The 19,671-nt window shown below is 54.1% G+C and overlaps 1 protein-coding gene across 3 annotated transcripts in view; it reads left to right on the top strand.

The window, feature by feature from the left end:
* The window catches only part of UNC5B (unc-5 netrin receptor B), a 54,915-nt gene that overhangs the window by 21,163 nt on the left and 14,081 nt on the right, over positions 1 to 19,671 (top strand). For all 3 annotated transcript variants that reach the window (XM_069795823.1, XM_069795822.1, XM_069795824.1), the window contains exon 2: positions 17,590 to 17,811. In XM_069795823.1, coding sequence (XP_069651924.1) covers positions 17,590 to 17,811 — 222 coding nt within the window. The remainder of the gene's footprint in view (positions 1 to 17,589; positions 17,812 to 19,671) is intronic.

The following is a 19,671-nucleotide window of genomic DNA, read 5'->3' as shown; positions in this document are numbered from 1 at the left end:
TCAAATAAACAGCCCAGCAGAGAGGAGGAGGAGGAGGAGGTGGTGGTGGTAAAGAGTGTCCGGTTGCCTTCTCCTGGGAAGATGGTCTACAAAGGAGCAGCCAGGAGAGTCGGTTGGTCTTGCGGCTGGTGGTTGACCTAAACGCAGGTTGTTTTGGGATGTCTGTTGCTCTGGTGGGGTTTTTCCGCTGTCTCCGGCTGCGTTACAACTAGGCAAAACAAGCTTGGAGATCCTTCCTGTGGCCTGGTGTAGAGCTTGGATGTGGGGATGGCGAGGGAAGAGACCTGAAGCGGGCACCGTTGTGACCTGTGGGCATCAGGCAGCTACCGGTGGGTGCAGAAGCAATCCGTCCTGGTGGGGAAAGGATATCGATATTTTATGGCCTGTTTTTCTTCTAGAGAGATATTGTCTACACTGAGAATAAGGACGCCCATCCCCGTGATCTGTTTGTCATTTAGAGCCCCGATATTTTTCTCTTGGTTACACCATGTGCTGAAAATGCAACCGCTCTCGCATTAACATCTAATTAGCAGCAGCTAAAAAAACCGTGCCTGAAACAGGAGGAGAAAGAAAAGGGTGAGAAATTAAAGATGCAAAAGACCTGTTAGATCATCTGGCCCTTCCTTTGGGATTGTTTCCGCGGTGTTTTGTCCAGTCTTGCTCAAAAGTCTCCAGGGCCATTACCGCTTCCCTCAGAGGCCATTTCATTGTGTATTGAGAGAAACCTTTATAAATGTAAAAGCTTTATACAATTGAGGTAAAAGAAACAGATTGAGTCATTGTATTGTTCTTTGTAATCAGCTTTGCTTTTCATTAATTTCCTCCCCAAAGCCTTATTTAGGCTGGGAATTTTAAAGAAAAAGCAGGGAAACAAGCACGTGCGAGGGATGGTGGGAACAGGCTGCCCGGCTCCGGTGGGTTCCTGTGCATCACCCTCCTCGCCCCGACAGCCTGGATGTGTTCAGACACCTTCAGGAGCCTGTCTGCCTGCTCGCTTGGCCAAATTTAGCTGTGGCGTTGCACACTGGGGACTGGTTCGGTGCTCTCGCCGCTGGTTCGGTGCTCTCGCCGCTGGTTCAGTGCTCTCGCCGCCTCTTGCAATGGGGTCCGAGTCATCTGGGCAGCTGCTGTGTAGCCTTTCAGTTTAGCCATTTTTAATGATGTCAAGTAAGAGCACAAAAAAAAAAAAAAAAAAAAGGCCACAGGTGGGCATCAGCTGGTGCAAAGGTGGCTGAGAGTCACGGAACAAAGTCGGACTGGGCTTTTGCGGCTGCAGTGGCTCGAGGTCCCTGGTGCTCGGCGTTTGGGAGTTGTGCCCTTTGCCGCAGGGCGTGCAGCGAGATGGAATTGGGCGCACAGCATCCTATATCCCTGTCCCTGACACATCGGATGCTTTTTGCTAGTGGCGTGTTCTGGGTGAGGCTTCTTTAACTAGGTCTCTATATCCTCTGGTGTCCCAGTGTTTTTGCTTTTTTAACCTTGCCAGCTTGCTGGATAATTTTTTCCTTTCAAGTGCCTTGGTTCTTTCCCTTCCCAAACCACTGTCCTTCCTCCTCTGATATTTTTTTTCTTTCCTCTTCCCTGTTTCACTCTCTGACATCCCCGCTCTCATCCCTAACGTCTCCCTGTCACTCCCCAAGTCCCCTGCATCGCGTCTTGGCTCTCCAAGGGGAAATGCTCCAAATTCAGGCAGGCTTCCAGCATGGGGGGCAAAACACCCCCAAAGAAATGTCCTTGTCCTTCCTGCTCTTGTGGGACACCTGAGCCACGAGCGCTACCGCCGTTGGCCTTCGTCGGTCCTATATGCCGCCGTGCACGTGTACGCGATGAGAAATGAGCAGCGGGCGCCAGATGCTTCGCGGCCGGTTGCCGTTTTCTCGCCGGCGTGGTCCAGCGCCGGACCGGCGTTAATCCTCCCCGCTGGAAAACGTGAGAAGCTAATCCCGGGCTCTGCCAGAGCAAATGGAAAGTACATCTCTGCCTGCGTAGGAAATGCAGAGGAGATGTTTTGGGGGGGAACTGGGGTTTGGTTTGGTTTTATCTGGTGAGCTGGGGGGCATCCCATCCTGTGCAAGGAGCAGCCGGTTTGCTCCGAGGAGCCGAGTGAAGCTGGTTTGCCAGAAGTTTGGTGCTTTGCCCCATGCCCCGACGCAGCCGGTGGGACGGCGAAGGAGGCAGCGTCGCCGCTCCGTGCGTTTGAGCGCGGTTATCGCCTTTCCCAGTTATAAAGGCAGCTGGGGGTGCGCGGAGATCACAGGAGCGACTCCTGCTGCGACCCAGACCGGTCCCGAGCATCGCTGCTCTTTCGTCGCAACTGCCCCCCGCTAGCTAATAACTCTGCAGGGTTGCTCTCATCCCTGTGCCCCCCTCTTTTCTCACCCCCAGAGCACCCCGTTGGCTGTGGGCGGGTGGAGGGGGAAGACGTGGGATGGCAGCTTGGGCTGGCGGCCACGGGGGGAATTCCCCCGTGCGGAGGGCCTCGGCTGCGAGCCTGCCGAGCCGGCTTTCCTCCCGCGCAGCCTTTTGGGCTGGAACCTGCCCAAACATCAGGCCCTGCAACCTCCGCAGGCTTCCCCGGTCTGTGCGTGGGGTAGTGCGCCGGGCGGCTCTTTCTGCAGGGCTTTTGGAGGAGTAAGAGCAGGAGATGAGAAACAGAAGAAGAAAATGCCTCCAGCCCCTTGCATCTGCTGGGCAGAACCTCCTTTCTCCTGCGGAGGAGGATGTATGGGGCATCTCTTGGGGCTGGGAAAGCGTGCCCTGGTGCCAGCCCGCCTCCGTCCCGCGATGCTCGGAGCCCTCTACTAACGTGTCTTGCAATGCTTGGGGCATCCTTTAACGCTCAGAGCCCTGCACAGGGCTATTCCTGCAGTGCTTGGAGTGTTCTCCAATGCTCGAAGTCCCATACCGGGATGTCCTGCTCGGCGGTGACGTGTCCCTGGGGTTTTCCACCCTCTGGCAGAGGGGCTGCCCGTGCCCACCATCGCAATGGGCCGAGATGCCCGTTGCGTTCCCCGTGTGGGAATAGCACAAGGGTTTACTCGTTTCGCCCGGCGCAGAGTGGGACGGGAAGCTCAGGAATTGCATTGCTCAGCCAACGAGATGAGCCGAGTGATGGGCACAGCTTTCCCCAAGGAATGGCCTTTTGGGGCAGGGGACAGGGTTTTGGGTACCCCTGCTGATTTGGAACCGCGGGAGCAGGTACCCGGAGCCGTGCCGGAGGCTGGGCTTGCAGGATGGCCAGGGCCAGATGTTTCCCAGATGTTACTCACTTCCTGTCTGGCTCCTCCGCATTTAGCTTTTTATGTACTTGTTTGTTTTGGACTACAAACAAAATAAAAAGGGTTTTTATAACCCCGTTCCCATGAGGCTACGAGTTCAGGATATAATCTGAAGTCTATTCACTATTGTCTCGATCCCTCTCCCTGCCCTCGGTGTCGTCCCTGGGCACGCACAAACTCACACGCTGCTTTTGTTAAAATAGTTTTTTTCCCACATGACGTCTTTTCTCAAGGGGCCACCGGGCATTTTTCCTTATGACCTCCTCCAGTGCTCAGGAGAGCGGTGGGAATATCCCTGGCCAGTGTGGGATGGAGGCAGGAGGAGGAAACACTGTGTTTCTTGGTCCTGACCTGCTCCTTGCCATGGGCTGTACTGTTAGGAGGATTCTCCTGTGCGTCTGAGGATGGGAAACTCATTGCACTGATGGTATCCAGCGTCCTGACGGATTGCCCTTGTGTCAGCACTTTGCCTTGCTGAGGATGCTTGGAGCGGGATGGGGGGGATGCGGAGAGAGCAAAATAGCCACATAGACCACTTTTAAAAGAAGAAAAGATTAAACCACTTGGATTAAAGGTGTTTGTACTTGATCAGGTGAATGCAGGGGTTAAAAAAGAAAAAAAATCAAAAAGGGACCAGGAACGGTATTATATAAGGGAACGCTCTCAGCTTAGGGGTAGGGAGGAGGGAAAAAAACTTATCTAAAAGTATTGTATGTTCTGGCATGTCAGGAAGTCCCGGCAATTGCCGTAACCAAGAGCTGTTACAAGTGCAGCTGTGGAGTTTTCCTTTCCTGGAAAGGACCCGGAGCAGAACGAGTCCTGCTGCTCGGCAGGCTCCTTCAGCGGATGCTCCCCTGCCTGTCCCCCTGGGTCTCGGGCATCCACTGTAATCCACTCGGGCTCAGACACGCGGGGTAACAAAATGAAGCTGCCAGCGTCCCTTTAAAATGTGTATGTTTGGCTCTTTCTGGTCTCCTCTCACTTCATTTATATAATTTTTTTTTTCTGCCCGTTGGGGTTAAGGCCCCTTTCCCTCTTTTCTTTCTCCTTCTCTCTTAATTGCCTGTTAAATAATTTAAATATTTAGGACTAAAGGGCTTCAATTATCCATTAATTTACATTAGTAATTTATATATCAGGCTGAATGGACACACTGTTAGTGTAATGGGTCCCCACGGACAGGCAGAAGCCGTGCTGCAGTGCATTTTCCTGGAAGCACAGCAGTTTCTTTACACCTCCCAGCCTTTATTTCAAGCGTATGCATGTGGGGCCAGGCTGCTGTGGAGCCTGGCACGCTCCCGCACGCTTGCAGGTGGCAAACGCAACCCCGGCTCCTTGCGAGAGGGTTGCTTGGGTTTTGATGCAGCTTTTTCTTTTTTTTTTTTTTTTTTTCAGTTTGAGATGTGCTCGCAAGAGCCCGCCGCTGCCGGGTGCAATTCCTGCGCTATACAGAGCACACCTAAATATCCCCCTCTGACCTCGGCTGCAAGCAGCCCTGTCCTTAGCAGGTTGTAGCTTATACTTAGCACTAGATTTGAGACTAAACCCTGGCTTTAAGTTCAACCAGAAGGGCTGTATCCCTGCGTGGGTCTGCGTTTGATGGTTGCCGCTTACTGGTCGGGGGCTCCTGTAGGCACCAAGCGGCTGAACCGGCGGAGCTCGGCGTGCTTCCAGGAAAACTCGTCTCTCCAGGAGCGGGGAGAGCCCTGTGGGAAGGTGCTGGAAGATCCTCAACCCCGTCTGCCACCTCCTTGGCGTGTGCGTGCCTTGCAAGCCCCGAGCCTATAGACGAGCCTATATAGACGAGCCGCCTGGCCAGGCTCGAACACGGCGCGCGGTGGCGGCCGTGTCCCTTAGCAAGGACGGGGTTAATTTGGGAGGCCCCAGCGCAGGGCGGCGGGGGCTTTCTGAGGCTAAGCCCCTTGGCCGCAGGCTAAAGCCACCCGTGGGTGCCGTGGGGATGCCGGGAATCGGATCTGAAATGGTGGGTGGCTGGTGCTTAGCCTCAAAGGCTGGTGTCCCCTGGGCGGTGACAGCTGGTTCTCCCCCCCCCGTCACCCTGCCCCAGGTCGGGGATGGGGCAATATCTATTTTCTGCATTCAGAAATAGCATTTGGGAGAGTTTTTGGGTGCTTGGACACGGTTGGTTTGAACCCAACCCGATCACCAGCCAGCCCTGGGCTTGCTGGCAGCCGCGATGGGCAACTCGGGGTGCCGTGGCATCGCCGTGCCGGCCAGGGCAGGAGCAGCCAGGCATCGTCAGGATCCGTCCCTGCCGCGGCACGGGCGTCTGGCAGCACCTAGACTCCCCGGTCCAGGGCAGGAGGGAGGCCATTTACTGAGTGGGCTCCAGGGAAGAGCAAATTGGAGCCAAGCTCCATCGGTGGGGATGCGGGAGTGTGCCCCGCTCGGGGGGGGGGGGGGGGGAGGCTGGCCCATGGCCCTGGGCACGGGGCTCCGCACCAGCCCTGCCTGCCCTCCCAGAGCAGAGGTCACTTAATGACTCTGATTACCCACAGCGTGGCCGTATTTAAAGCAATTAGCGCAAATCACTTATGGAAATGCAGCCGCTGGGGGACGGAGAGGAGAAGAGGACGAGGCTGGGGGGCACGGTGCTTTTTTCTTCCTTTTCCCCTGTGCAAGCACGCTTGATGCTCAGTATGCGTGATCCTTTGCCCCTGCTCCCTTGAGACCTTTCTGGATCACCTCTGGTCCCTCTCTCTTGCTGCACATCCTTCGGCGATGCCTCCGAGCCCTGCAAAAACCCATTTAGCTGCTAGCCTGGCTAAGGCTATGCCTCCGGTGTCCCGCATCCATCCTAGCTACGCTCCAGTTTTGAGGTTGGAGATGCTCAGCGCATTTGTCACTGTCAAGTCTCTGGATTCCGCATCCCAAACTTCATTTAATTTGGTAGCGTTGCACCTTGCTAGCAAGCATCCTAATTTTTTAGGGCAATTTTTATTGATGCCTCGGGGTCCTGTAGCACCAAGTGAGAAGGGACAGAGGGGAAGGCGCGGGAGGGAGTGTGACTTGCGTGTCGGTGTATCGCTACGTGTGGGTCCGTACAGGTCGCAGCATCGGGGACGATGCTGCAGGTGGGGTGCCACCCTTGTGGGTTGGCACAGACCCCCAAAGCCGGGGGACATTTCCAGCCCTGGCACCTCCGGTGCCGAGCGTGGTACCCGCGCTGAGAAGGGGAGGATGCTCGTGGGGAGGCTGGCCCACCTGGGATTTTGGTCTGTGGGGCAGAGCGGGAGCGCGTGTGCCGGAGGACAAAGGGAGGAAAGAGAAACTCAGCGCTGCGGGAACACGGGCTGCGTCCGGAAAAGAAAAGGTGGAAATTCCCAGCGGTGAGAAAGGAAGAAACTGGCTGCAGCGGCGCGGGGTCCCATGGTATTTAAATGCCAGGGAGGGGAGGAGGGTGCCAAACAACGTTAGGAAGCTCCCGAAGGCTTCCCACCTTGGTGTTCGTGGGAATGGGAGCAGGAGGGAAAAGGCTTTGTTTTTTTGTAGGAGTTTCCTTCCACTGGAGCATGGCGTGTTTCTCCCCCCAGTGTGGGCAGGGAGGCAGCGATGCCAGGCAAAGGCAGGCACCGAAAATAGGCACTCACCAGAAGACCCCCCCCAAACCCTCCCAGCTTTAATAAAATCTCAGCTTTTTGCTCTATGTAAAAGCAGGTGCGAAGTGTTAGGAGCCCAGCTGGCTTCAGGGTTTAGAAGGGAAGGAATAAAACTAATCAAGGTAATTGCTAAAATCCTTCTGCAACCAGCCGGAGACCTCTCTCCGTGCTGCAATGGGAAAGCCGAGCTCTGGTCTCGGGTACCTGCTCTCCTACCTGCTCTTGGCTGCAGGGATTAAAGTATAATGGAGGCAAAGGGATGGGGAAGCCTTGTCCTCTAAGCTACTCTCACTGATTGTTTGGGTTTTATTCTTTAATAGGGATATTGCTGGAAGAGTGGGGAGAGAAAAGTCTTAATATTTGATATTCAACATCAGCAGGGATTCTTTCTTTTTTTTTTTTTTTTCCCCTTAAATCTTTTTTCTAACCCTGTTCTCCTCCTCCCCCCCCCCCTTTTTTCCTTCTGTTTTTTCCCTTATTGTCGCAGTAAAATGAGAAGGGAAGAAAAGGGCAGAGAAAGGACAATGAAAAGCAAAATATTTCCAGCCTCCATTTGTGGTGGTTGTTTTTTTGTTTTTGATGGTAGCAACAAATCTGAAAGATTAAGGGCAACTTTAAAGACTGTTTAATAAAGGGACCTTAATCAGCCGCTCTTGTGATGTTCCTCCCCCAGCTGAATTAATGGGGGATGTGAGGCATCGAACGGGCTTATTTTTGTGATTAGAAAATAATGCACTGATTAAAATGATTTAAAATCAGTGCAGCATTACACCCAGCACCTTCCTCTCTGGAATTGGAACGCCCCGTAGGGTGGGAGATGACCCCGGCCGGTGGGGCTGGCGGTGGGAGCCCTGGCACGGGGAGCGGGTGCTGCGGGTACCGGGGAGCGGGTGCTGCTCCCAACCCACGCCTGCCGCCGAGCGAGCTGTGGGAGAAGAGTGGGAAAAGCGTCGGGGAAAGTAGGGCAGCGTCTGGCGAGGGGCCCGCGGAGAGGCTGGCTGGAGGCGGGGGGAGCATCCTTCCAGCCGGCTTTGGCTTCCCGGGGCTTGCGGGAGCTGCTGGGGAGGAGAGAGTGGGTGAGAAAAAGACAAAAAATGAGGAGGAGAGGAAAAAAAAAAAAAAAGCTTTCTCCTTTTGTACTGTTTTTCCCTTCTTCGCAGCCAGCTGCCTGAACTTTTTGCTTTACCTTGTTGGGCTCGTGCCATCCCTCGCTCCCCCGCGTCGTGGGACACGCACGGCCCTCCGGGATTTTGGCACAGAAGTGCCACTCGGGACCATCAAATCTTGTGAGCCGCTTTTAGAGGGCATGGCCGGGTTGTCTCCCCACCTCGAGGTTTGGCATCTGGATGCTCAGAGGGCAAAACCTGCTCCCCTCCAGCTCACGGTCCCCATGTGATGTGCGTGTCCGAGACGGGATGGATGCTTGGAGCTGGGATGCCCGGTGGGCAGCAGAGCATCCTTCTCCTCCCAAGGAGCACCAAGGGGGTTCGCAGCTGATTTAAAGTTGCTTGTCGTGCCCAAAGCCAAGGCGGTCGCCTCCGGATTTGCACGTTGAGAAAAAAAAAAAAAAACCACCAAAAAAAAAAACCTATTGCTGAACAGCCGCCTGGAAATTGCACTCTCAGGGGGAACGCTGGGGAATTTACATTTTTAAATATGTATGTAATTTGGGCGAGGGGGAAATCGCTTTCTGTCTGCGAAACCGGCAACTTTCTTTCTCACGGAGTTAGCATTTTAAAACTGCATTGCTCATTTGAACAGGAGACCCCTTTTTTTTTTTTTCCCCTCCAGTGAGAGATTGCATCTTGCACTTGATTTACTGCAGTTTGAATGATAATTAATAATTCCTTGGACTTTCTGGCATTAACCGGGGCAACAAGTCCCTGTTTGTTCCTTGGTTTCTTTTCCCTTCTCTCTTTTCTTGTTGAAATTATTATTCTTTTCACAACAGAAACACAGTACATGCCATACATGTGAATAAACAGCATATTACTGCATTATCCGCTGCTGGCTTTTTTCTTTTATGAGCCAAAGCAAATAAATAAAAGTTTATATAATTATTATATCCATTAAAAATAATGCTGTAGCTCAGTAAACAGAACAAACTATACAAGAGTACTGCGACAATGGAATTAAAATAGCACAAAGAAAAGTGTCCGTGCCCATAACAAGAACCAGCACTAGATGAAATTTGGAGATAGTTTTCAAACATAACTGCTTCCCTGAAGGAAATGTGTAAAATAGCACAAAAGAAGCGAGCACAATAGAGTGTAACAGGGATTTGCTACATAATTCCTCCTCCTTTTTTCTTTCTTTCTTTTTTTTTTTTTTTTTAATTCATTCCCCTTTCCGTGGGTATTTACGGGGATTCACGAGGCTCACAGCTCTGCTCTGTTAAAACCAGAAATAAGGAACAATTTACTCCAATCTGCCCGTGCCATGTTATAAATCTATATAATGAAAAATGAAGAGGTTTGTACCATAAGGGATCTCAGCTGTTTACACTTCTCAGGAGGCTTCGCCTTTGATTATCATAATCATAAAGATAAACAAAAGAGTAGTGGCTCCATAAATACTCCAGCGTAATGCATAATCAACAAGATAAATCTCTCTCCTCTGAACTCCCAGCAAGTGAAGTTGCTGCCAGAGCCTGGGTGTTTCTTCTCCGGGGATGGCGGTGGTCAGGATTTGGGTTGAACCCTCTTAGCCGTGGCTTGCAGCGGTACAGGGATGCTCTCGAGGGATGCACGAGGATGCTGCGGTGGGATGCCCCGTGCGAAGGCACCCTGCTTTTAGTTTTCCTCTTGGGCTGCTTTGCAAAAGCCTGACCTGGGGATTTAGCTAGAGAGATGATTTTTTTTTTTTTTTTTTTTTCCCAGTCAGGTGAAGTGGTTTTTGATCGATAAAGCCGTTGCATGCAATAACATCCTTGGCGCTGCCTTTTTCCCACCCTTTTCTCAGCAGAGACTTTGCTTTCTGTTTTTTTTCCCCCCTCCTCGTCCGGTTCTGATTTAATAAAGGTGCGCAGCGAGGGAGGCCGGCTGCAGGCTTTTCATTTGGCTGGGAGAGGAATCTGCTTATTTTTTTCCAAGGGTGTAATTAGGGCTGGCGGGGTGCACCCCCTCATTACCCACGCTGGGGAGGAATGCTCTCTAATTATAATGTTTGCCTGCCGCCAGGCGGGGGGGAACTGCTAACCCCATCTGGGATGCCGCTGCAAAATGTCTGTCTGTCCTGGTGTCCGTCTGTCCCGGGCTGGGCGGGCTCCAGGAGGAGCTGGAGGTGATGGGATGGGGCTCACTCGTGGCTGGATTTAGCCCGGGGGGGTGATGCCAGGTTTGGCAGGAAGGGGGATGCAAAGGGACCCTAAAACTCCTGGGAGAGGGCAATCGATGGAGGAAAATGAGCCGGTTTGTCAGGCAGAGATGCTTTGGGGAAAAGGTTAAGTGGTTTTTTTTCCAAATTTAGTTATTAATAAAAGATGGGTGAGAACAGAGAGGCTCTATTGTGTTGCACAGAGGGGACCAAGGGGGTTTGCAGCCTGCGGTGCCGCGGGAGCAGCACGTCGGTCTGTCCGTGGTGTCTGTGAGTCCTGCTGCTCCGTACGGGGGAGGTCCCCAAATGCAACCCGTGCAGCCAGGCTTGCGGGGGCTTTGCCGGCTGCTGGGAGCAGGAGGGGTGGCCTCCCCTTTTTTTTGGGGGGGTGGATGGAGAGGAAGACCCTATAAACGCACGGCCCCGAGGTGGCGCGACACCTTCTGCGGACCTCGGCACACCGCCGGTAGCGAGGGTTGAACGCGACGACGTGTCGCGTGCTGTGGTTTTGTGGTCCAGCCTTTGCTGAGTTACCATTGCACGTGCTTGGGGAAGGTGTCAGACGCCACGGGGATGGGCACCCCATGAGCACGTAACGGCTGGCCATCCCCGTGGCTTTTTGACCTCCAAATCCAACCTCGCTCCGGGTTGGCGAGGAGATGCCAGGTACCGGTGTTTCTCCTTGCTACCGCTGAAGGCTCCATGCTCAGTTTTTTGGCCTCTGCGGGCAGTTTGGGTCTGTCCCATCCCATCCCCTCGGTCCTCCTGCAGCAGGAGAGGTTAACGAGCGCCACGCTGAGTTAACGAGGCCGGGGGGTTACATCAGCAAGCTGCAGCCCTTGGGACGACGGTGCCGAGGGCCTGTTACATCCCCTGCATCTCGCTTTCATCAGCGCTTCCCAGCTTGTGTCCGAACCCGCTTTAAACTATTCGGAGGGTTTCGAAGGCGCGGGATTTGGTGGGCTCTGTGCAAGGAGGTAGCAGGGCGAGAGCTGGGGAGGAAGCTTCACTCGGTGCAAGTGGCTTCAAATCTTCCAGACCCATCCTCAACGACGCCCTTTATTTTGGGTCATCCTCCTTTCTCCCCGCTTTGCCTCCGATGGTTCGCGTCCCCGCAGAAGGGGCGCTGGGTCGTGGCTTTGCGCGGCACCGCTCGGCCTCACGGAGAATTTGCCGTTGAAGATGCCACGAGCTGCCGGCACCTCCTCGGCAGCGGGGCTTCGTGTTGGGAGACCACGCTGGTGCGCGGAAAGCTGAATTTGTGCGATGGGGAGCAGAGCAGGGAGGGGAAGGGGATCGCTCGGGGAAGAGACGGTGATGTTTTGGGGAGAGAGGATGCTCACGGTGCTTTTAGGAGGAAAACCTCGGCTATGTTTTACTGCTGGACCTGAAATTATCCCAGGAGGACATTCTGCAACGGGAAGCCCTTGGGAGCAGGGCAAGCCGGGACCGGTGATGCCGGTTCCCCCTGAGCTCAGGGATGGAGTGAAACGTGGTGGGATGAGACCTGCGTCCCATGCCACAACGCCGGCATCGCAATTTGCTGGAGCTTAAATGGCAACAGCGCTAATCCCTAAATGAGTCTGTTCATACATTTCCCCCAGAGGCAATAGGAAAGGAGATTTGGGGAGGGGGTAGAGCCCCGCTCCAGCCTTTCAGACACCTCCTCGAGCCAAGCCGGTGGCCGGAGCATTCCCACCAGCTCGGTCTCTTGAGCTGGAGCCGTCCCCATCCCCACGGGGGGATTGGGAAGGCAGGCGGCTCTCCTCCTCCAGTGCTGGAGATAAGCTGTCATATTTTTTTTTTTCATTTCTACAGGAGGATTTCTACCCACCCGGGCAGGCGGGAATGGGTTTAACCATTGCCTCTCAGGCCTTCGCATGAAATAGCGCTCACCCTGAGACAGGCGTGAATGGGGGGAGATGGAAGCAGAAGGGGTTAAGTGCCCACCGCCTCTAAGATTTAGCTGGAGAAACCCAGCCGGAGAAACCCAGGCATCCCGGCTTAATCCTTACATCGCATTCCTGCCTGCCCGGTGCAACGGGGAGGGATGCGTGGCCGTGGGTGATGGGCACCGGGCTTCGCTGCCGCTAATGCTCCTGTAATCTTCCAAATATTTGGAGGGATAACAATTGCAGGAGAGAGGATTTTAACGCTTTCCTGTAGAGGTTTGCTCGGCCGTTGCTGCAAAGGGAATCGCTTTCTGGGCTCGTCATCCCTTGAGCCATGTGTTTTGGGGTGATGGAGGGGGGATTAATGCTCGAGGCCGGCCCGGTGCTGCTCCCCGTGCAGGCTGCTGGTGTTGGTTGGTCGGGGTCATCGATCTTCAACCAAATTGCAAACGCTGGCTGCAAACATCTGCAAGTCACCCCCCGGGGAACAGCTGCTGCGGATAATCCAGCTCAACCCCAGCAGATTAAAATGTGTGATGAAGGATGGGGGAGGCTGGAGAGGAAAGAAATCACCAGTGCTTATTCCCCTTCTCCCTTTTCTGCCTTGCTGCTCCTGTCGTGCTCATCCCTGGGGCTTCGGGGGGGTTGGTCCCACAGGTCAAGCCCAGAGCTGCCCCCTCCTTGCCTCTCCTCCCCCCAAAACAGATATAGTACCCAAGTCAGTGCTCCAGCCCGTCCCGTAGCACGTCACGCCGCGGCACCCGACCGCGTGCCCCCGAGTAGTGTGAGAATGTGGGATGGCGACAGCCTGGGACTTCCAAAAAAAACCCCAAAAGGGAGCTGGGAAGCAGGCACCCACCTCCAGCGGGAAGGAGGGAAGCCGGCAGATGGGAACCCCCTGTAGACGTCTGCCAGGGAGATGATGATTACAGTCAGTGTAGCGCGCTCTCAAATATTTATTAGTTTGTCGCTGCTGGGATTTTTATGGCTTGTCTGATTGCAGTACTGGAAATCCCGGCTGTGCAAGGCTCCTTCCCTGGCTTTGCACGCAAAAGTGTCTCTCTTGCGTGCGCTGCTCCTGCGCTCAACGGGCCAAGTTGTCACCTCAGGTGGGATCAGAGCAGCGCTGGGCAGAATGGAAGGTGGCATCCGCGCACGTGTGGGTTAAAGCATCCGTTCCCAAGGGCGATGCTTACGGCCAGCGCCTTGCAAGCACCAGTGCGAACCCTCCTGTTGACGAGGTCTTCGCTGGTATTAAAACCGTCTGAACATCTCAGTGCATAACCCCAACCTGAGGCTGGCTGCCCAGCCTGGAGAAGCCAGAGACCTGCTTCTTGCAAGTTCTCTTACATATATATATAATGCAACCATAATAATAATAATAATAATAATAAAAATAGTAATAATAATATGCAAGACCATTGGAGGGGAAGGTTGTCCTAGCCTTTACGGGGCTATTTATCGATGTCCTTATTATGCCGGAGCAGACAAAAACCTTTCCCCAGCCCCTCTATCCTCTGCTCGTTTAATTCTGACACCGACAGCACCTCGTCCTGGCTGTGCTGGAGCTATTTGCCCCCCTGTCCTATGGGGGAAAGTGATGGTGTTGCACCACCGGGAAGGTGCTCTTTTTTTTTTGTATTTTGCAGTGGCTGCTGGATAGTCGGGGCAGCCGGGAGCAGCAGTCATTCCTCCACATGGCACGAGCGGGCGTGCTTTCCCCCCCGCCTCGACTGTACGTGAATTTTTGGGGGCCCCCACCTCCATGTGCGTTAGCAGAGCGAGAGGTTTCCCATGCGGCGGGTGGCCAGGCGTCAGGAGTGGGGATAAAAGGCTGGGTTGGCGGCTTATGATAAATATGCCCAGCATGGTTCCTCTCCCTTTTCTCATCCAAAGTCCCTGTTGTTCCTCTGCCTTAATTCTTCCCCAGCGTGTTTAAATACCGACGGCCGTATCGTGCTGGAGCCAAACGCCCTGCCCAGCTGCAAATGCTTTTCTTCGGTCGTGTAGGGCTGGTTTCTGGATGGAGAAATGAGTCTCCCCCTTGCTTTGGTCCCATCTGTGGGCAGGCGGGAGCCTGGGGGAACCGTGGGGTCGGGGCTCTGCGGCATGGCATCGGTGACGAGTCTACCACGAAAACCCCATCATCTTTTTCCCCGTCTCCTGTTAGAGCTGCTTTTTTGGGCCCCAGATCTCTCTTGGCCAGAAACAAAAGATCTCTCAGCTGTTGCGAGTTTGCAGGATTTAAACTTTCCCAGCAGCTAGGATGCTTCTACCTTTAAAGTTTTGGGGGTTGGGGGTTCAAACCTTAAACCCAGCAGGTTTTTATAGCCACAAAAAGCAGGTGCTGGATCTGGCTAGGGCTGGGGAGATCATCCTATTCTATCACCCTCATCCCCAAAGTCACTGTGCCCCCTTGAAGAAACCTGAAGCATCGAGTTTGAGACCGCCAGCGTGGATTTGGGCAGACCCCTTCTCGGGCCAGGGGGGCTGGATGGGACCCATCGGTGTGGGGGTTGGCAGATTTTCAGTACTGCTGGTGGTGGTTCAGCCCCAAAGCCTGTGCTGGGGGACCGAGGTGGCTCCCACCGCAGCCCAGAGCATCACCCATCCGGCTGCAGATGATCGTGCGTGAGTCACAAATCTGCGATTTTCATCCCCGTCGGGCCGTGAGTCATCCCCTCCCCACTCCCAGATCCTCTCGGATGACCTAAAGTCTCATTTAGCATCACCAAAGTGGCAGTGGGGTGGGAGAAAACATGTCTTTGGTGTTGGCTGCTGGAGGAGGACTTCTCCTTGCCTGCGGTTTTGGGTCAGGGGACACGTGCGCTTCAAGGTGTCATCCCCATAGGGGAATTTCATTCCAAAAATTGGCTTTTTCAGGGATGTTGGGGCTTTGTGGGTCACCCTTACGGTGCCGGGCGGGCTGCAGAACTCCTCGCCTGCATCTTGGGCTGTTACACCTGGCTTGGGGAGAAGACAAAAAAAGTGGGAAGAAAGAAAAGAAATAAAAAGCAGCTGGCACAGATACAGAAGAAAATCTTAATGGGGAGCTTCAGGCCCACGTTACAGCCAGGGATGATGTATCTTGGAGTATTTAACATCTCTGCCACTGCCCTCGGCGGTGCCTCGGGGAGGCTGGTGCTGGTGCTGGGGGGACTCCCCTCTGCCAAGCGTCCCTGGGAAACTAATGGGCTATAAGTGTTTATATTCCTTACAGCAAGCCTGCTTTCTAAACCCACCTGCCCTTAGAGCTGTAAAACAAAGCCTGGGAGCCACCCCTACCCTGGGGATGGATGGCAAGGGAGCCCCCCCAGCCCGGGCATCGCACCGGTGGGTTTCGGAGGATGCTCTGCAGTGCACGCTACCTGCGCCCTTTGCCGGCCGCCGAGCTCGGGACCGACTTTGCAGGCTGCGCGCTGCAGGGATGCGGAGAGCGTCATTTCAGAGAGGTTTGCACATGAGCCCACGAGTGAAGTTTTGTTGGCTGCCTCTGTTGGCAGTTGGATTATCTCCTGCCAGCCCCCTTTGCCAGGGAATTTAGATTTGTGGCATCGAAGCGGTTTTAGAAAAAAACAACAAAAAACCCCAACAACCCAAACCAACAAACAACAACTCGGTGGATGCAAAATTGAATAGTAAATTAAAAAAGAAAAAAAAGTGATATTTGCTGCTGTGCTAAGGTAAGAAGCTGCTCAGCAGGAGAGGGGAGCGGGAGCCTGACGCAGGCACGGGGAGAAGTGTGGGACAGTTCAAGGTGGGGGGCTCGCACCTCCCCACACCCCCGTGCCCCTGCCCGCGGCGGGGCGCTGGGAAAATTACAGGTCTGCAAATGAGCTGGGGGAGGAAATGGCTGGCAGTGGAGAGGTGGGGAAGAGCCAGCCAGAGAGAGAGAAATTAGCCCGGAGTTTAATTCATTGTTTCCAAAAGAGCAGTTAATGGATTATGACAAACGTCCTACCGCTCTCCCTTAGTGCTGTGTTAAATGGAAATGGAAAGTCAATTTTCCTAAATGGATTTTAAACGACTGACCTCGCGTGTTTTTTTTCCCTCACTGATTTTTGCTCGGGAGGCAGCTTGGTCATCTTGTTTTCTTGATGCGTCTGATGATTTTTTTCTTCTTCTTCTTCTTCTCCTTACACCTCGGGATTCTCTGAGTCTCTCCGTGCGGCACTGCTCCTTGCCAAGGGTGACGAAGGGAGTGGGCTCCTTCCTTCCTTGCCAGCTCCGGAGATGTTATCACGGGGCTGGGGATATTTACTGTTTTCCCGCACGCTGCAGTGCCTGGAGTTGAGAATCACAGCTCTCGCTGGAGAAGAGAGGAGGAGGAAGAAAAGCTCATAACTCTTTTAGGTGTAAAGAAAAGCCTCGTGATGTGACCTGACTGCTAGCGAGGTGCCCAGAAACAACAGGTTAAGCAGTAGCATCCCAGCGTGTGTATGTGTTTTAGTAGTCCTGCAATGTTTGGGGTTGATATTGATGGGTGAAATGGCTAGAAACCCGTTTCCTACGTTGGATGCTGCAGGTGCCCCTCGATGTCGGTCACGGCATCTTCTCAAGCCGGTGGTGGGCATGACCCGCCGTGAGGCTCCCGCTCCTCAGGGATTACGTCCCTGCGTGAGCCCTGAGGTGCTCGCCCCTTTTCAAGACTTTTCTTGGCCCGGCCTGACCTCTTCTTCTGGTTATTTTTGCATTTAGATTGTTTTTGCGAGCAAACGAGCAGGAAGATGGAGATCACCAGGGCACTGACCCCCTCTGGGTTCTGGGGTGGAATAGCGTGAATCCTGATGGCGTTTTTGGGAGACGTTCTCTGGAGGTGGCTGGGCTGGAAGCGATCGCTCGCCTGTGATGGGCAGAGCTCCAGTCCCCGGGGGCTGTGCTGGCAGGGGCTGCCCGGGCCCCCCCAGCCCTTGTGCGATGCCGAGATCGCCGTGCAGGAGCGCGAGCGCTGTCAGGGGATGGGATCCCAAATGTGGCTCCACCAAAAAGCGGGATGTGGGCGATTTGTGCCGTCATCATGGTCAGCGTTCCCAGCACAAGCCCTACCGGCGTTTAGCTCGGAGTGTGCCCGTGCATTCCTCAGGGCTGTGGGAGGGAGGTTTGGGATGGGGGACACCAACCCCTGCGGAATCTCTCTGTGTCCCTGTCGCCATCCTAGGACTTGAGTTTGGTTTGCTTTTTTCCTCGTGGTGTCCTCCAGCAAGATTACCCAGGCTTTGGCGTTGGCCAGGACTCGGGGTATGGATGGGGGGCTGGTACCCAGGCAAAACCAGGATGCACCCCACAGCAGCAGCTCTCTGGCTAGCAGAGATTTGCTTTTTTTTTTTGCTTTCCCAAGCATCCTCAGCAAGGGCTGTTGGTGACACCACCGCACGCAGGGCAGTCCTGGGAGGGAGAGGGAGGGATGAAGCGGCGTAGGTAGGAGTTGCATCCTGGCTGGGATGGGACTAAGGGCACCTCCTGACCCTCTCGCTCCCCTGGCAGGGCTGGAGTACAGCGACGTGCTGCCCGACTCCTTCCCCTCGGCCCCGGCAGAGACCCTCCCTCACTTTCTGCTGGAGCCGCAGGACGCCTACATCGTGAAGAACAAGCCGGTGGAGCTCGTCTGCCGCGCCAACCCTGCCACCCAGATCTACTTCAAGTGCAACGGGGAGTGGGTTAACCAGAATGACCACGTCACCAAGGAGAGCCTGGACGAGGTCACCGGTGAGCAAACCCACCCCGGCATCCCCCGCTGCCTGCCCTTCCCCTCTCTTCTTTCCAGGCGCTTCAGCCCTTTTCTCTCTTGCACATCCACGCTGGAGATGATTCTCCTCCAGGTAGACCAACAGGTCTCTGTGATTCCTTTCTGTCATTCCCGGGTGACTGCAATCTCATGAGGTCGCTTTTGTATGTTTTCCACCTCCTTGGTCCATGCACAGCTTGTCTCTCTTTCCGTATCGTCAGTGAATTTTAGTAGAGGAGCTGCTCCTTTCCAGAGCATTGATGAAGGCTTGATGATGGCATGGGTCACCATACCCCGTAGGAGCTTGGGGAAGTCAGCCCCCGTTACCCTTTGGCAGGACTTGGGGTTCTTAAATGGGATTTGAAAGGCAGCACGTTTAAAACTGATTAAGAAAAAGGAAATGCTTTCCTGCAAAATGCCTAATCACACGTAGGAGTCATTGCCACGAGGGGTGGCAAAGGCTGGCAGCTCACTCGGGTTCGCAAAGGGATTAGATGTTTAATGGGTAATGAGAACATTTGCAGGTAGGATTTGAAATGCCTTTTAATGGCAGATGAGCTCTTCCCTGCCTCGGAGGATAAGTCAGCTGCTGGCTGCCTGAAATGGGGGGGTGAGAAGGTGGTTTAGGCATTTTAGGGGGTGTCTTATTCCATGGGACGGGGCTCCGCAGAGCTGCTTGCCCCGGGCTTTGAAACGTCCCGGCATGAGAACAAGGTGTGGGGGTTGGTTAGATCATGTAATCAAGTAGACTTGCTAAAATTGGGATGTTTTAGCTCGGCTCCCACCTTTTCTGCACCAATTTTGGTACCTGTGCCCTCATCAGGAGAGGAGGAAAACAGTCACGTTTCCCATGTAAGATCTGTTCTCTGCAAATCCCTGAGCCTGCGGCATCCTTCATCTCCAGAGGGCTTTAAACCAAGGCAGCCTTTTGAAGTGCTGCAGCGGTGGCCCCAGAAGGCAGGCTGGGCTTAGAGGAGAGAGACTTTGTCAGCCTGGAGGAGCACAAGTACTTTTATAGAATCTCCTCTTGTCCCTTTTTTCCCAGCCTTGCCCTTCCCCAGCATCTCCTCGGCTCTTCATCCAGTGCTAGCCGTGAGCCGGTCCTTACTTGGACGCGTCTCTGAACCTGCTCTGCAAAGGGAAGATCATTTCTTTTCCCTGTGGCTTTCTGAGCCTTTCCTAAGCTGCTTCATCTGTTCCCGGGGTGTTTTTCTTCCAGAGGATCTCTTTGTGAAGGATGGCCGAAAATGCATGGGAAAGCTGGCCCCTTGCTTCTCTGGAGGCTGTTGGGAGCAACTGGCAGCACCGTTTCTCTCTTGCGGGGTTCATCTCCACCTCCCAGCTCTCACAGAGGCCAGATTTGAAACCCTCACTGCTGGAGGGCAAAGTCAGCGCTGATTAATGACCGAGCAGCCTTCGCCAAGGGGTTATTAATTTATTTATTACCTGTGGCCGCACTGGGTCGAGCCAAAGGTTCGTGCGCCCTGTGTGGGGCAGTGGTGGATGCTTAGGGGAAGAACATTGAATGGGGACGAGGATGGAGTGATGGGCCCCGCTCTGTTACCCTCCCAGCTTTCTACAGACCGTGGTTAGGGATTCCCTGGTCCAGCGGCGATATCGTAGCAGTGTGGTCCAGCCCTGGATGGATTCTCCCCCTGTTCGTGTGTCTAAATGCCAATAGGACTCATTCTCCTCCAGGTTGCCCCACCATCCTGTAGCAGGGAGTTTCATGGCTTAGTGATGTACAGTGTGGAAAAAGCACTATATTTCTGGCCCTACCGCTTGATCCACCTCTTGAGTGAATACCCCTTACCGAATAACCTGCCTCGTGCAACTCTTGC

The sequence above is a fragment of the Haliaeetus albicilla genome, chromosome 11, assembly GCF_947461875.1.
Source record: "Haliaeetus albicilla chromosome 11, bHalAlb1.1, whole genome shotgun sequence".
Classification (NCBI taxonomy): Eukaryota; Metazoa; Chordata; class Aves; order Accipitriformes; family Accipitridae; genus Haliaeetus; species Haliaeetus albicilla.
The sequence above is the reverse complement of the archived record's forward strand: the minus strand, read 5'-3'. Positions and strand labels throughout refer to the sequence as shown.